The sequence below is a fragment of the Pelodiscus sinensis genome, chromosome 3 (genome assembly GCF_052426305.1).
Source record: "Pelodiscus sinensis isolate ZL-2025 chromosome 3, ASM5242630v1, whole genome shotgun sequence".
Taxonomy (NCBI): Eukaryota; Metazoa; Chordata; order Testudines; family Trionychidae; genus Pelodiscus; species Pelodiscus sinensis.
In genome coordinates, this window is record NC_143054.1 from 195,463,430 (window position 1) to 195,481,242 (window position 17,813).

The window sequence follows — 17,813 nt, forward strand, 5'->3', positions numbered from 1 at the left end:
GACTTAAATGGAACTTAAGCATGTGCTTAGATGTGCTGAACTGGGGTCTAAACAAACAGCTCAAGAGGAAATTAATGCGACAGGATACCAAACACAGTATTTCTATCTGGCCTCTCTAATTTTTTATCTGAGTGCAGAATAAATTTTGTTTTGTGCACTGAGGCATGTGTGGATGTGCACCACCAGTTGAAACATGCAGCCAGCTGTGGGCACTCTGCTAATCAGCTGGGCATCATTTGACTCTCTGCTGGGTGACCGCCCAAATGCTCAGTTTACAGGGAACTCTGTAAACATGAACAAACACCACGTTTTCCTGTGATACTCCTGTAACCCATCTACCAGTTTTGTAGATCAATGGCAACACTTCAGTGACGAGGGAGGAAATGAAAAACATGCCTATTTTAACCAAGACAATTAAATTTGCTTAGTGAACTGTTTATAGTATTCCATGATCTTTCCTTACATTTATCATATATAATACTTTTAATTACAGACATCAAGATTTGCAGTTATAGCATCTGGAAAGTGTTTAAGCACTACTGCAGTCCATTAAAAGAAAGACACTGTCATTATTACTCAAGGGTACAAGAATCCATATGTTTATGATTAACGGATGAAGAATCGAGATAAACACATTCCTTTTCTGATCACAAGCCACTGTCTTCAATTAAAACAATAAAATGAAATGGCTTCACAATATTTAAGAGGCAGAATTTGCTGAAGCCGGTTCATAAGTCTGCTACAACCATCCATGTGGATAGCCAATTCTGACTGCTAGGAACGCACACACACTTACAGAGCGCTGAACGTGCAAACTGCTTAGGGAAGTGCAGAGAGCCAAGCCATGCTCAATATTTGATCAAAACATGGACACATGAGCTGTGTCTCTAGACTTCTCGGCTACGTCTACACTGGCATGATTTTCTGGAAATGCTTATAACGGAAAACTTTTCCGTTATAAGCATTTTCGGAAAAAGCACATCTACATTGGCAGGATGTTTTTCCGGAAAAGCACTTTTTGCGGAAAAGCGTCCGTGGCCAATCTAGACGCGCTTTTCTGCAAAAAAGCCCCGAACGTCATTTTCGCGATCGGGGCTTTTTTGCGGAAAATAAATCTTTGCTGTCTATACTGGCCCTTTTCCGGAACAGTTTTCCAGAAAAGGACTTTTGCCCAAACGGTAGCAGCATAGTTTTTCTGGAAAAGCACTGATGATTTTACATTAGATTGTCAGTGCTTTTCCGGAAATTCAAGGGGCCAGTGTAGACAGCTGACAAGTTATTCCGGAAAAGCAGCTGATTTTCCGGAATAAGTGGCCAGTGTAGACACAGCCCTCTTGCTTAACATTTCCCATCATCACAAGCTCCTGCCATTCCCCTGCAGAAGAAAGCCCAAAATGACTTACCATACTATTAATCAAAGATTTTTTTAAATAAAACAACCAAGGAGCTCCTAAAACAAGTAGGGCTTGCTAAAATCTTTTATCGGATTATAAATTAACACTTTACTCCTCCCCTTTAAGGCTCTGATCCTGCAATGAGCTCTGCATGTATTACCCATGCACACATGTGAACCCCACTGATTTCAAAGGGGCAGAGTGATTTATTGACAGAACTCACTGCAGGACTCTGGCTTAAATGAGGGGGGTTTAAAAATGTCTGAATGCTCACAGGATCTGGTCCAAAATCTAATCAAGTGAACAAGAAATGGTGTCTTTCCACTTATTTCAATGGCTTCCGGTTACAGATGGTTAGAAATTTTTAGTCGAAAAACCTTTTGACAAAAAAAGAAATCAGTTTTCATCAAAATCAGTATGTTAAAAAAATACAGATTTCAATAAAAAATCATTTTGTAAAAAATCCCAAAATGAAGCATTTTGATAATGTCAAAAGTCTCGTGTCAACTTTCAGAATGCAACATTTTGATTTCTTGTTTCAATAACACATTTTGAAACAAATTTCATTGTTTTTATTTAAAACATTTCAAAAAGATATGGGCAAACACACAATTCAATTTTTATTAAAATGCTTCATTTTGGTAAACCTGGAACAAATTTTGTTCAGAATTTATCACAGAAAATTTTGAATTTTTTGATGTTGTTCTTTTCATCAATTTTGGAATAGAATTTCAAAACAACAAAATTTTCCATAAAATGGAAAATCTGGTTCCTATTAAACTCTACTCTTGATTAGATTAATGACAATCAAAGAGAAATGAAAAATCGCCACTGAAGGTCTTCAAAATGAGCACAACAAAGTTGCAATGTTACAATACATCTTCCACTGATTACAGAAATTATTTTATTACTTATTATTTATATTACTGTAGTGCCTGGGAACTTAGTCATGGACCAAGACTCAACACATGACCCAATCAGCCTACACCTGCAGTCCACATGATGGCTTCAAAAAATTCAGGGGTTACACATTTACAAAAAGAAACATATTTTAACATCCCTAGTATAAACAGAACAAATACAATGTATAAATGTCATGCAGTGCCATTAGTACATTGTTTATGAAACAAAGGGTAGATTCCGGTTTTCATAACACATGGTCAACTCCTCTGATCTACTGACGGATGAATACAAGAGCTGTGTGTTTGTCTTCCAGGTTATTGTACATTATAAAACAGGGGTGGGGAACGTAAGGCCTGGGAGCTGGACGTGGCCTCCAAGTTGCCCGGATCTGGCCCCTGAAGCACAAGGGGCCCCCTCAGTATTGGGGAGCCCAGGCTGGTGCTCCAGAGCCTCCCCCTCCCCTCCCTCTGTCTCCCCACAGGACTGGAGCACACAAATCTAGTAGTCTGGGCCCCCTAGGCTCTGGTGTGCAAGGGGAATATAGGGACTGTCTTTCTCCTTCCAAGTCAGGGACCAGGTCAGTGAGGGGTTGTTTTTTTTTTTTTTTTTAACTTCTCATTTGCGTGCAGCCCCTGACTGAGTTTTCTATGGGTCAGCGGCCCCTGACCAAAAAAGGTTCCCTATCTGTGTGATAAATGAAAGCAGTAGAGAAAAAAAAAGAAAAAAAAAAAGGAAAGAAAAAGCCTGGCAGCTGCCCAACGTTTCTGGATAACCTAGGCTATGTCTACACTACACTTCTTTTTCAGAAAAAGGAACGCAAATTGCACTCTGCAATTTGCATACCTTTTTCTAATTCTTTTTTCGGAAGAGGCTTTTTCGAAATTTGGCCCATCTACACTGGGCCAAATTTTGGAAAAACCTCCTCTTTCGGAAGAGCCCTTCTTCCTCGTGAAACGAGGTTTACAGGGCTTCCGAAAGAGCACATCTGCTCTTCCAAAAAATATTTCAGAAGAGCAGACGCATTCCCTGGACACGGCGGAGTTTTTCCAGGATACTTCCGGTATCCCAGAAAAACTCCGTCGTGTAGACCTAGCCCTAGGGTTTAGATCAGGGCTAGGGAACCTTTTTTGGGTTGGGAGCTGCTGACCCACAGAAAAAACAAACAAACCCTCACTGAGGTGGCATCCAACTGAGGAGAAAGACACTCCCCACATACCCCTTGTACACCAGAGGCTGGAGCACCAGCGCAGGCTCCCCACTGCTGGCAGGACTCTGAGTCTTGAGGGCCAGCTCTAGGCAAGCCAGGGGCCGCATCCAGCCTCCGGTCGTGAGGTTTCTCATCCTTGGTGTAGAATCAAAGAGCAGTGCTATTTTGAGCTGGATTCTGGCTGGGAAGCCAGAAAGGTACGTCTCCTCTTCAGCTGGAAATGACCCTCCCAGCACAGGTAGAAACTCGGGCTAGTGGGACTCAAGCTAACCCACCAAAAACAGCAGTGTGGACACAGCAACTTGGGCTCTCAAACCCACCTCACTTCCAACCTGAGCCACAACATCGACACTAGCAGAAATTAGTTCCCAGTCCTGCAAATTCCTAAGCACGTGCTTAATTTTAAGTATGTGACCAGAGCCACTGAAGTCCATGGGACTATTCGCGTGCCTCACATTAAGCATTTGCTTGTGTGATTGGGAAACAAGCCAGTACAGCGAGGGAGGAGCCCGCACGGCAGGGGCTGGAACAGCAGCACTCATGCTATTAAACACCACCCAGCCCTCAACCTCGAGTAACCACCTGCTCCTATTTTAACTGAGCAAAGACGTGTGTCGGGGGGCAGGTGACAGCGCTGCCATGTGGCTAGCACAGCAGCAATGAGCTGCAATGGCAGGGGGAGTCAGGCAGCCACCAGAGCAGGGGGCAAGAGAGCCAGCAGGAATGGGGCAAATATCACGCACACGCATCACCTGTGGGAGGCAGGAAGATAACAGTCAGTATTACCCAAGTCTTGCTCAGGGACCCTGTGCAGATGGGTAAGTGTCCAGCCTTACCCCTCAGCTCAGTGTCTGTCTATAGAGGGGCAGGCAGGGACAGCCCCCACCCGTATCCATTCGCACAGTGTCTGCCTACAGAAGGGGCCGGTCAGGTAAAAAGACAGCCCTGGACAAATTACCCCAAAGCACAGAGTCTGTTCATAGGGGCCAGGTAGAATATAGGAGCAGTTTCAGCCATAGTATCCAATGGCACATTATCCAGGGCTGGCCAGGAACTTGCGATGGGGTTGGGTAGGGTACAGCTATACGGACAGCCCTAGCCTTCTCCATCAGCACGGTGTCCATCTACAGGGTTGGGCGGGACATAGCAACATGGGACAGCCAAGGTATATCCATAGGGCAACTCCTAGCCTTTACCCATCAGCATAATTCTGTATACAGGAGTTGGACAGTGTATAGCTATAGGGGGCTGTACAGCTACAGGAGTTCATAGAGGATCGCTATAGGGCCAAAGAGTTATGGAACAGGCAGGAGTTAACTACAGGCAGTCCCCGAGTTACACGGATCCGACTTATGTCGGATCCGCACTTACGAACGGGGCTCTCTCGCCCCGGAGCTCACAGGCAGCGGGACCGCCCAGAGCGCAGCGGTCCCGCCACCTCGACCTCTGGGGTGAGAAAAGCTGCTCCGGGTGCCCCTGGTCTGCTGGGGACCGTCTCCAGCAGACCAGGGACACCTAGAGCAAAGCCGGGGAGGCGGAGACGGTCCCCAGCAGACCAGAGGCACCGGGAGCAAAGCCGCAGCGGCGGCGGGGTCCCGCACCTCTGAGGCTTTGCCACAGCAAAGCCTCAGAGGCGCGGGACCCCTCTGCCTCCCCAGCTTTGCTCCGGGTGTCCCTGGTCTGCTGGGGACCGTCTCCAGCAGACCAGGGACACCGGGAGCAAAGCCGCAGCAGCGGCGGGGTCCCGCGCCTCTGAGGCTTTGCCAGAGCAAAGCCTCAGAGGCGCGGCACCCCGCCACCACTGCGGCTTTGCTCCCCGTGTCCCTGGTCTGCTGGGGGGAGGGGGGCGCAGCTAGTTTGCCCCCCCAGCAGACCAGGCTTTTGTTGTGGACCCTGGGGTAGAGCAGCTGGGGTGCTGCCAGGTTGGTCCTGCAGGGACCTACCTGGCAGCCCAGCTGTTCTGTCCCAGGCTCGAGATTCAGCTGCTGTTGGAACTGATCAGTGGCTGATTCCAGGAAGCTGGGGGCAGAGCAATTCTGCCTCCAGCTTCCTGTAGTCAGCCCCTGGTCAGTTTCAGCAGCGGCTGAATCTGGAGCCAGTTCCGACTTACATACAAATTCAACTTAAGAACAAACCTACAGTCCCTATCTTGTACGTAACCCGGGGACTGCCTGTATATGGATTGCAGAGCTATAGGGGCTGCCGAGCTACGGAGCAAGCAGAGCATAGCTATAGGGGGCTGTAGCTTAGGAAGCAAGCAGGGAGGAGCTATAGGGGCTATAGAGCTATGTAGCTAGCAGGGCATAGGAGGCTGTAGTACTATAGGATGGGCAGGATGTAGTTACAGGGGCTATAGTGCTACAGGGACAGTCAGAGAGTAGCTATGGAGGGCTTTAGTGCTATATGGGCTGGCAGAATGTAGCTATGGGGCCTGTTCTGCTAAAGGGGCAGGCAGGCATAGCCAGAGAGGATATAGATTTATGGGGCAGGGAGGACATAGCAACAGGGTCAGACAAGATGTAGCTATAGGGGCTGCAGTGCTGTAACGGAAGGAGTCAAGAAGCAGCTGTAGCAGCTTCAGTGCTATAGAGGCATGCAGAGTGTAGCTATAGGGGCTGCAGTGCTCTAGGGCCAGGGGGTTATTGATAGCTAGGCAGTGCTATGGGGCAGGAGGCAAGGAGCAGCTATAGGGGCTGTGGTGCCATAGGGGCAGGCACAGTGTAGTTAGAGGGGCTACAGTGCTCTAGGGGCAGGAGGCAAGAAGCAGTCATAGGGGCTGCAGTGCTATAGGGGCAGGCAGAGCATAGCTATAGGGGCTGAGGCTTATTTTTAGTTATAGGGGGTGCAGTGCTATAGGGGCAGGGGGTTATTGATAGCTATAGGAGGTGCAGTGCTATAGGGACAGGGGATTATTGATAGCTATAGGGGGTGCAGTGCTATAGGGGCAGTGGGTTATTGATAGCTATAGGGGGTGCAGTGCTATAGGGGCAGGCAGAGTGTAGCTCTAGGGGCTGAGGGCTATTGATAGCTATAGAGGGTGCAGTACTATAGGGGCAGGCAGAGTGTAGCTCTAGGGGCTGGGGGCTATCGATAGCTATAGGGGGTGCAGTGCTATGGGGCAGGCAGAGTGTAGCTCTAGGGGCTGGGGGCTATCGATAGCTATAGTGGGTGCAGTGCTATAGGGGCAGGCAGAGTGTAGCTCTAGGGGCTGGGGGCTATCGATAGCTATAGGGGGTGCAGTGCTATAGGGGCAGGCAGAGTGTAGCTCTAGGGGCTGGGGGCTATCGATAGCTATAGTGGGTGCAGTGCTATAGGGGCAGGCAGAGTGTAGCTCTAGGGGCTGGGGGCTATCGATAGCTATAGGGGGTGCAGTGCTATGGGGCAGGCAGAGTGTAGCTCTAGGGGCTGGGGGCTATCGATAGCTATAGTGGGTGCAGTGCTATAGGGGCAGGCAGAGTGTAGCTCTAGGGGCGGGGGGCTATCGATAGCTATAGGGGGTGCAGTGCTATAGGGGCAGGCAGAGTGTAGCTCTAGGGGCTGGGGGCTATCGATAGCTATAGGGGGTGCAGTGCTATAGGGGCAGGCAGAGTGTAGCTCTAGGGGCTGGGGGCTATCGATAGCTATAGGGGGTGCAGTGCTATAGGGGCAGGCAGAGTGTAGCTCTAGGGGCTGGGGGCTATCGATAGCTATAGGGGGTGCAGTGCTATAGGGGCAGGCAGAGTATAGCTCTAGGGGCGGGGGGCTATCGATAGCTATAGGGGGTGCAGTGCTATAGGGACAGGCAGAGAGTAGCTATAGGGCCGGGGGGCTATCGATAGCTATAGGGGGTGCAGTGCTATAGGGGCAGGCAGAGAGTAGCTATAGGGCCGGGGGGCTATCGATAGCTATAGGGGGTGCAGTGCTATAGGGGCAGGCAGAGTGTAGCTCTAGGGGCGGGGGGCTATCGATAGCTATAGGGGGTGCAGTGCTATAGGGGCAGGCAGAGTGTAGCTCTAGGGGCTGGGGGCTATCGATAGCTATAGGGGGTGCAGTGCTATAGGGGCAGGCAGAGTGTAGCTCTAGGGGCTGGGGGCTATCGATAGCTATAGTGGGTGCAGTGCTTGCTATAGGGGCAGGCAGAGTGTAGCTCTAGGGGCTGGGGGCTATCGATAGCTATAGTGGGTGCAGTGCTATAGGGGCAGGCAGAGTGTAGCTCTAGGGGCTGGGGGCTATCGATAGCTATAGTGGGTGCAGTGCTATAGGGGCAGGCAGAGTGTAGCTCTAGGGGCTGGGGGCTATCGATAGCTATAGGGGGTGCAGTGCTATAGGGGCAGGCAGAGTGTAGCTCTAGGGGCTGGGGGCTATCGATAGCTATAGTGGGTGCAGTGCTATAGGGGCAGGCAGAGTGTAGCTCTAGGGGCTGGGGGCTATCGATAGCTATAGGGGGTGCAGTGTTATAGGGGCAGGCAGAGTGTAGCTCTAGGGGCTGGGGGCTATCGATAGCTATAGTGGGTGCAGTGCTATAGGGGCAGGCAGAGTGTAGCTCTAGGGGCTGGGGGCTATCGATAGCTATAGGGGGTGCAGTGCTATAGGGGCAGGCAGAGTGTAGCTCTAGGGGCTGGGGGCTATCGATAGCTATAGGGGGTGCAGTGCTATAGGGGCAGGCAGAGTGTAGCTCTAGGGGCTGGGGGCTATCGATAGCTATAGGGGGTGCAGTGCTATAGGGGCAGGCAGAGTGTAGCTCTAGGGGCGGGGGGCTATCGATAGCTATAGGGGGTGCAGTGCTATAGGGGCAGGCAGAGTGTAGCTCTAGGGGCTGGGGGCTATCGATAGCTATAGGGGGTGCAGTGCTATAGGGGCAGGCAGAGTGTAGCTCTAGGGGCTGGGGGCTATCGATAGCTATAGTGGGTGCAGTGCTATAGGGGCAGGCAGAGTGTAGCTCTAGGGGCTGGGGGCTATCGATAGCTATAGGGGGTGCAGTGCTATAGGGGCAGGCAGAGTGTAGCTCTAGGGGCTGGGGGCTATCAATAGCTATAGGGGGTGCAGTGCTATGGGGCAGGCAGAGTGTAGCTCTAGGGGCTGGGGGCTATCGATAGCTATAGGGGGTGCAGTGCTATAGGGGCAGGCAGAGTGTAGCTCTAGGGGCTGGGGGCTATCGATAGCTATAGGGGGTGCAGTGCTATGGGGCAGGCAGAGTGTAGCTCTAGGGGCTGGGGGCTATCGATAGCTATAGGGGGTGCAGTGCTATAGGGGCAGGCAGAGTGTAGCTCTAGGGGCTGGGGGCTATCGATAGCTATAGGGGGTGCAGTGCTATGGGGCAGGCAGAGTGTAGCTCTAGGGGCTGGGGGCTATCGATAGCTATAGGGGGTGCAGTGCTATGGGGCAGGCAGAGTGTAGCTCTAGGGGCGGGGGGCTATCGATAGCTATAGGGGGTGCAGTGCTATAGGGGCAGGCAGAGTGTAGCTCTAGGGGCGGGGGGCTATCGATAGCTATAGTGGGTGCAGTGCTATAGGGGCAGGCAGAGTGTAGCTCTAGGGGCTGGGGGCTATCGATAGCTATAGGGGGTGCAGTGCTATGGGGCAGGCAGAGTGTAGCTCTAGGGGCGGGGGGCTATCGATAGCTATAGGGGGTGCAGTGCTATAGGGGCAGGCTGAGTGTAGCTCTAGGGGATACCGTGCTATAGGGGCAGGCAGGGCGTAGCGATGGGGCAGCCCAGCCCAGCCTTACCCTCCCAAGCAGGGCGCGCAGCTCCCGCGCAGGCTCATGGGGCTCGGCTCCTGCCCGCGCTGCGCTGCGCTGCGCTGCGCTGCGCACCGCCGGGCTCCACAGCGCAGCTCCCTCCCCCGCTGTCCGCACGATGGTACCGCCCGAGGGCCCGCGAGCTCAGAGCTCCGCCTCCCGCCGCGGCCACCATAGTTGCGCCGCAGGGGCCGCTTTACCGACGCACCGCGGGCCTGCTGCCCACACGCAAGATGGCCGCCCAGGGCACACAGGAGCGTCGCCCCGCCCTCCCGGCCATCTTGAGTGTGGGCAGCAAGACCGCTCCCTCTTAGGGCCCCGACCAGTCGGCCATCTTGAATGAGGGCACAGCAGCTTCGTGGGCTGGGGGTTGGCTGCAAAAGGCCGCCTGGGCCCCCTGCCCTCGAACCCCCCCCCCCGCCCTGCCCTCCTTGCAGTCCTGGGTCGTCCCCCCCCCCCTCACGCAGCACGATCCTGCCTGTGGGGCTGCAGCCACCGCGGTTTGGTGGTGCTCGCAGCTCGCCCCGTGGCACCGAAACACGCGCAGTGACCCCCCCCCCGCATTGCACACAGCCCCAGGCAGCACCCGCCCCCCCCCCGCCAGGCCCGGATGCGGAGCCCCGGCTCCAGGGCGGGGCGGGCTGCCAGACTGGACATGACATCACAATGGACATTCCATCCTAGTTAGAACGTTTCTATTGTCTCCATGTGTTTCCCGAACACAAAGCTCGAATACTGGACTGTCCGCTTCAAAACCGGACACCTGGCAACCCGAGTGCCCAGGCTCCCACTTTCTGCGCCCCCCCCCCCCGCCGCCGCCATCTACCCACTCCCCTCGCAGTGGCTGCCCCCATCCTGCGCCTTCGTGGTGCTGCAAGACTTGCAGTGGGGGTGGGCAGCTGGGTGCGAAGCGTGCCGCCAAGGGCACCTGCGCTCATCGGTTAACCTTCACGGTTACACGCTGCCTCCCGGGACGCGTGGGGAGCCGGCTTAAAAGCAACTGCCTTTGCCCCCATATCCGCACACTGCTATATCAGAGGGGGCAGGCGGGAACCAGGACGCGCTGGGAGCCAACTTAAAAGCCACCCCCCTGCGAGCCCCGGTTCCTGAGGAGCCAACTGCTGCTCTGTGTGTAACCACGGACATTTTCAGTGGTTATATGGTTACTTAATCACATTTGAACATCTCTAGGGCCTACCTCTGCATTGGAAATCGGAGTGGCTTGTCTCCTACCGGCAGATTATTCTGTCATTCTTCCATCAGGGTTTCAAGCACGTTCCGCTGAAACAGTTGGCACTAGCTTTTCCAGTGTGAAATTTACTCGGAGTGTTTTGGCATTGATTTTTGTATAAACAAGACTTAATTTTCCTGTGTTCTGCCATCTCCCTGCTGACCCCGCTATATTCACTTCTCTCCACAGCTCCTCTCCCCCGCTTTAAAGCTAATGCCCCCATATTCTTTCTTCATGGACTACCTCCACCATTCACAATCCCCATATTTTTGCTGCCCACTCTAATCAAACTCCAAATGATGGGATTGGGGGGCACCCTTCTCCTATCAGCAGGTTATTCCGTAATTGCTCACTTCAGGGTTTCTCTGAAGTAGTTGGCTTTGCCCTTGTCAATGTGAAATTGCTCAGTGTTTGATTTTATGGGTTTCAGTCTATTATGCGGGGGGGGGGGGGGGGGGAGGTTTCTTGGATTTTGGATGTTTAATAAGAAAGTTTTAAAATGGGATCTGGCAGACATTAACCTAGAGCCTCCTCTCATGCAACCTTTTCTGTCAACATGTATCTTTCAATAAAGCTGAGAATGGTGCCTTCTGAGTATTTCTCACTATGCAGGGAAATACCTCCTCAAGCTACTGCAAGAGTTGTACATTTTAAGTTCCCATCAATATTTCCAGAGATGAGACAGCTACACAGAATAACTGTGCATAAGTTCTATTTCCAACTAGAGGATTTATCTGGCATTGCTCAGGTTCTTTTGGGGGCTCAAGACAGGCTGTGTTCTCCGACTGGCAGGCGTTCTCCCGGGTGGCCATGACAGCGGGGCTGGCGGTGCTCAGCTGGTAGGTGCTTTGAGACCAGCTTGCGGGTGCTCCCTAGAGTAGCCATGGCGGCAGGGACCTTGGTGTACAGCCAATGGCTACTCTCCAAAGGGAGGGCGGTGGGGACTACACTGGCCTTCCGGGCTCCCCCACTTGTGTCCAGCGCTGGGGCTGAGGTTTTGGGCTCCAGCTGTTGGGCAGGGTGTCCACGTACCTGTGGCCATTGGCTGGCAAAATGCACCCCCAGCCAGTCACTCTGTTACACTCTGACCCCTGTGGTCACTCTGCAGTATAATTTTCCTCTGCGCTTGCTGCCACCTGTGGTCATTCCAGAGCACAACTGTCCCTGCTATCAGACCCCTCCCTTTCCATTTTATGAAACACAATTGGATTCCAGGCACATCCCATTGTCCAGGCACAGCCAAATCTTGACCTTGCTTTAAGTTATGATAAGAGGAACCTGCATGCCAAATTTGGTGGTCCTCAAATTTGCAGGAGTTCTTGAACAAACAGACTCACGCACGGACAGATACATATATAGATTGACTAAGAAGCTGTTTCCCATGTGCAACTTTTACAAAACAATGGACTAGTGGAATTAACTATTTACAGTAAGAACACTAGTCTTCATATAACACATCCCTTCTTTTCTCTCTTAAAGTTGTAACATAGTTTGACCATTCTTGAATAACAGGAAAACACCTGTGTCATATGTGGGCTTGGCAGAATTTAATTTTTTAAAATAATTTTGATAGATAATATCAGTGTTTAATTAATTTTTAATTTTTATCAATGTAAATTTTCAGTTGTGAGAAATTAGGGGGTGCTCAGACAAGAATTATTTAAGGAGTGTAGACATTTAGATTCAAAAATTAAAACTTTATAGCCTGTAAAACACAAATTCTAGAGCTCTATTAATTCAAGAATATCTGTTTTATTTCTGTGGGTATCCACACCTGCAGATGTGGATGCGGATATCTGTGGCTCATTTTTGCAGATGTGGGTGTAGATTAGGGATCTTAAAATGTGTTTATTTAGGAAAATCTGTAACTTTTAAGCTGGTTCCCCGTGCATTCTGGCTTCTATGGAGCTTGTCATGGCTCCTTCCCCACTCTGGCATGATAAATGCAGAAGTGGGGGCCAGCAAGTGTACCCCAAAGCCTTATCTACCAGGCTTTGGTATAAAACTTCCCCCCAAGATCTTAAAAACCTAGATCTTGGGAATAAAACTTCCGCTGCCACCACCCAAATGTTGATAAAGAAATCAGGGGAAAGATCATTTGGGAAATCTTACCCCTAAAATAAAAATCAAGGCACACAATTAACCACTGCCAGGTTAATAAAAAGAAAAGAAAGAACTTTTATTATTACAACAATATTCCTGTTGCAACCATAATGACTAGCTAGATAGGAAGGTAACAAAATATACTCATGGAGAAACTCCATGGGCCTAGAACTTAGTTACAAAGAAAAGCCAAAACATCTTTTACACAGTGCCAGATCTCAGCTCCCATACCCAACCCTTAAAACAATAAAACCTAACGAAACTGCCTAAACTTTACCCTACTTACAGAAAATGAAGATTGGTGTCTTGGAGAGAGAGAGAGAGAGACACACATGCTTGTCCCTCTCTGTAGTTGCAGAGAACTCTCTCAGAGAGACAAAAAAGGAGAAAGGAAAAAACCCAAATTCCTTTGTCCCAGGTTGAAACTCCCTCCTACATTCCTATTGGTCACTCCACCTGGCTAGGTGTAGTTAACCCCTTAATCCCCAGGCTGCTGGCTAACCCTCATAATCATGACAGAGCTGCCTGCCCTTCACCCAGTGCTGCTGCCTCTGAACCTGCTTCTGCAAAGCTGCCTGCCCCTCCCCAACCCCACACTGCTGCCTCTCCCCACAAGCACTGGTTCCCACCTGACACCCCACCCCCAGGCTGCTGCCTCTGATACAGGCAGCATTAGTTAACTGCCTAGGCTCATCAGTTAACCATGTACAGTAATTACTCATTTAACACATGCCCGCTTAACACATTTTCGCAATAGCACGATTTTTTTTTAGGGAACGTTTTTCAAATAACACGGCCATCCCCGAAATAACATGAAAATAATCAAGTGGAGAACTTTTTCGCGTGGCGGTATAAGTTGGTGAAAACAGTGGTAATAAGCAGAAGCGGATGAATACACGTGGTCACAGTGCTCCTCCGTTCACTCATGTGTTTATCTTGGGCTGTGTCTAGACTGCATCCCTTTTTCGTAAAAGGGATGCAAATTAGATATATCGCAATTGCAAATGAAGCGGGGATTTAAATCTCCCCCGCTTCATTAGCATAAACATGGCTGCTGCTTTTTTCCGGCTCGGAGCTTTGCCAGAAAAAAGCGCCAGTCTAGACACGGATCTTTCGGAAAATAAAGCCTTTTCCGAAAGATCCCTTATCCCTCATTTTAAGGTTCAGTGAGGGGCTCTCCCTACTCTGGGTCTGTGGAAGGCCAGACTGCATCACCACAAAGCCACTGAAGTCAAAGACAGAAGGACTGGGCAATTAGCTGTTGCAAAAAAGCCTTTGCCCAAGCTATTACTTGATTTACACACAGATTTTCTGGAAATGCATTAAACTGTAAGGTCCTGCCAACACATGACTTAGAGACGGACAAAAACCTCCTGTTGACTGCGTTGCTATTGTGCGGGGGGCAGTTTTCTTCTAAATCACTTAATTACTGATATTTGTAAATGATTCTCTGAAGCTTAGTAATTGTTTCAGCTGAATTGCCTTTTGAACTCTACAACTCCTAGGCTGTGTCTACACGGGCATGAATTTCCGGAAATGCTTAAAACAGAATAGTTTTCGTTATAAGTATTTCCGGAAAAGGAGCGTCTACATTGGCAGGCTGCTTTTCCGGAAAAGCCGTTTTTCCGGAAAAGCATCTGTGGCCAATGTAGACGCGCTTTTCCGGAAAAGAGCCCCGATCGTCATTTTCGTGATCGGGGCTTTTTTCCGGAAAAGACTACTGGGCTGTCTACACTGGCCCTTTTCTGGAACAGTGTTCCGGAATAAGGACTTATGCGCGAGCGGGAGCAGCGTAGCTTTTCCGGAATAGCGGCTGATTTTGTACAGTAGAGCATCGTTGCTTTTCCGGAAATTCAAGGGCCAGTGTAGACAGCTCACAGCTTATTCCAGAAAAGTGGCTGATTTTCCAGAATAAGTGGCCCAGTGTAGACACAGCCCTAACGTTTGTTGATCTTGCAACTTTGTGACTTTTTGTAACTTTCATCCACTCTGCTTGTAACTTGCTCTAAACTGCATTCTCCCCTGAGATATGAATGTGTGTGTGTGAGTGGAGACTATTGTGTGTTTGGGATTAGAAACTTCAAGGCTGAGCAGGTGGAGCTAAGTGATGAATCTTCAGACCAATCAAGGAGACACTGCTGCTCTGCTGGATCACGGGAAGTCTGGGGGCATGCTCTCTGATGACAAATGTGGATGAGTCACAGGCATTGTACAGAGGCAATAAAATGAGAGAGCATGTGGCAGAAGCTCTTTTTCTGTGAAGCTCCTCTTTTGCAGCCAGAAGCTCTCTTTCTTTTCTGACCACCTCCCCAAACATGATCAGCAGACAGACCCTCCAGAATCAACATGCCACGGCTCTTTCTGTAACCCATATGCCTGTGTTAGTGTGAGAGTACCCGAGAGCAGGAATGAATGTGTGTGAATGAATGAAAGTGTGTGTGTTTGTTTCTGTGTGTCAGAGATAGCTGGTTCCCCTTTAGCTTAAACCTTTAGTGACAATTCGATCCTCTTTAGTTTAACCATATAGTACATATAGTGGAGTGTTAATTCCTCAATCAATAAATCCATACTAGTGTAACCCTGGGTGGTTTCCAGCGGGAATTTTTTGGGTAACATAAATGTTCAAGCAATATTTGGCTTTATATTCTAAGTGCCCACAGAAGCGCTTTAAACTACAGAGAGACCTGGATCAGAAAAGGAGGAAATTGATACATACAAAACAACAAATGGGAACAGCTCAGCAAAGCATCCCTTTGCTTTCGGCCCCATGGGATTTGTCACAGTTTCTGGCTGGCAGAAGGGCACCTGGGGGTAACTTGCTGCAGCACCACTTCCTTTTCCGTGCTCTTGCTGCATTTATAATCCATGGTGCCACGGGCCGGGCAGTGCTTCTTCACCAGGTGGTAGAGAATGGCCAGCAGGGCCAAAAGCGTGGCCAGGATGCCCATGCTGATTCCGATCAGCGCTCCGGGGTGGAGGCTGTCTGCCTTCGGTGGGGCGCGGGTGGGAGCCACTGTTTTGGGGTAGGGCTCTGTCTCACCTGACGACTCCTCCTCAGGAGAACACGTGCGCTGGTCAGAGAGGACGTACCCCTCCCGGCAGTGACACCTGTAGCGGCCTGGCTCGTTCGTGCAGAGCTGGTCACAACAGTCCTGCTCACACTCGTCCACATCCTGACACACCTTGTCACCCCCATCGCCCTCGTACAGAATAAAGCCGTCGGGGCAGTAACAACTATCCACAGTGTGGGGGTCACAATCTGCTGGGCATTCTGTCTGGTTGCAAAATCTGGCACATTTGTGCGGGTTTTGGGGGTCTGTAATGAATCCATCGAAGCAGCTGCAGCTGTAGCTGCCTGGCACATCCTCACACTTGTGCTCACACTTGCCTTCCTCGCAATCCAGCACGTCCTCACACTTGCCGTCCACCATCTCGTAGCCCGGGTGGCACTCGCAGTCGAAGCCCCCATTGGTGTTGGTGCAAACCTGCTCACAGACGCCCGGCGTGGCTTCACATTCATCAATGTCCTTGCAATGGATGCTGTCTCCCGCCAGCTCATAGCCCTCGGAGCAGATGCAGGTGAAGTTCCCGGTGCCCGGGGTGCAGAAGTGCTCGCAGGGCGCGTTGGCGCACAGGGAAGAGCAGCCGCGTCCGTCCTGCTCCAGCTGCTCCCCCTGGGGGCAGGCGCAGCGCGGGCTCCCGCCGTCCCACTGGCACGAGTGCTCGCAGCCCCCGTTCTCCAGCTGGCAGTGCCAGGCCCCCCGGCTGGCTGAGCTCCATCGCCAGCCCCCGCTGCTGTGCTCCTGGCACACCAGCTCCACGCCCAGGCCCGGGGCCGAGGCCGTGCTTTGGGGCGGGAGGGCCAGGAGGTCACTGTCCCGCACCCCGAAGGGGGTGGTGTAGGTCACCACCAGGCCTGCCCCCGGGGAGAGCTTGGGGCACGTGCCGGGGTAATTGTACTCACACAGGAAGCCGTCTGCTTCGGAGTCACACTGCTTCGCCTCCCACAAGAGGTCCGGGGCCACGGCCACGCACTGGGGCCCGCAGCTGGGGTCGCCCGGCTTCCAGTTGGCGTAGTCTGTGCTCTCATCGCCCGTGACCCAGCGGAAGCCTCGCAGCCTGCGGCCGGGCTCCGGGCACTGCTGGTCCTGGGGCAGCTGCAGCCCGATCCACAGGCTGGCGGCGCCCTGGCGCGGCACCAGCAGGGAGATGGCGTCCGCCGCCACCGTGGATCGCACCGTCATGAGATGCCCCCCGCTGGCCGTGCAGAGCCGGCCGGCCTCGGAGAACACCCGGCGCCCCCAGACCACGCCGAAGCAGTCATGCTCGATGCACTGCGCCCCCGGGGGCGGCGGCGCCGCCGCCGAGGGGGCCAAGTACCCGAGCTGGGCCGTGGCCAGCAGTGCCAGGCAGAGCCGCAGCATGGTGGAGGGTGGTTAACAGAGCAGGGGCTGGCCCCAGACTCCGAGATGGGCTCAGGCAGTCGGCTGTTTGCATTTGCTCCCTGCCAGAGCTTGGCAGAGTCGTTTTTGAAAGTTTGTGCCCACGATTTTATCAATGTCTCATCCCCCGCTATAGCTCAGGAAGGAAAAGAGTCGCGCCTACATCAGCTCCTTAATCCGTTATCAGAGCGACCAGAGCTGCCTCGCATCCATGTGGCTTCTACAATCTTCTGCAAACTTTCATTCAGCTCCAGGTTACCCAGCCCAGGAGTGGCAGCCCAGACGCAGCCTCCATACTGAGCAGAGAATTCCCCAAGCTTTGCACTCACATGCTTTGCCAGGGGCATGTGCAACATGTGCGAGGTGCTAAACCCAATCCAGCACTGAGATATTTTCCAACACTGTACACACGTCCCCCCTCCTGGTTCCATGCAATTATGTGACTGGGGAACAATTCCCAGAGGCTATGTCTGTACAGCAGCGTTAGTTTGGAGGAACTGATGTGATTCCAAAATAACACAGTGCACGTCTACACTACAAGCCTTTCTTTAATAATGTCGAGCTGGAGGACTTTTTACTCCGACTCATGGTAACCCTCATTTCACGAGGAGTAAGGGAAGTTAGAGGAAGAGTGCTCTTCCTTCGACTCCTTGCTGTGTAGACAGCACCAAAAGCCGAATTAAACTATTTCAACTCCAGCTACACAATTGACGTCACTGAAGTTGTGTAGCTTAATTCGAGTTTTCCCCTGCTGTGTAGATGTGTCCTGATGGTTTCTGGACTGTATAAACTGCTGGAGCTAAAAATGGAGTAAA

At 51.5% G+C, this 17,813-nt stretch overlaps 2 protein-coding genes across 5 annotated transcripts in view; both read right to left on the bottom strand.

Annotated features, from left to right (window-relative positions):
- Positions 1-17,813, bottom strand: part of LOC102451311 (uncharacterized) — a 103,742-nt gene that overhangs the window by 17,619 nt on the left and 68,310 nt on the right. The window contains exon 1 of one of the 4 annotated variants that reach the window (XM_089777554.1): positions 9,211-9,499. The exons of the other annotated variants lie outside the window; for them this stretch is intronic. Within the exon in view, the coding sequence (XP_089633680.1) occupies positions 9,211-9,248 (38 nt within the window). The 5' untranslated portion in view covers positions 9,249-9,499. Of the gene's footprint in view, positions 1-9,210; positions 9,500-17,813 lie in introns of those variants that run through there. 4 annotated transcript variants of the gene reach the window in all.
- LOC106731484 (thrombomodulin-like) lies at positions 10,890-17,303 on the bottom strand. Its single transcript, XM_089777553.1, has one exon. It carries the CDS (start codon positions 16,978-16,980, stop codon positions 15,334-15,336), a length of 1,647 nt encoding a protein of 548 aa, XP_089633679.1. The 5' UTR covers positions 16,981-17,303; the 3' UTR covers positions 10,890-15,333.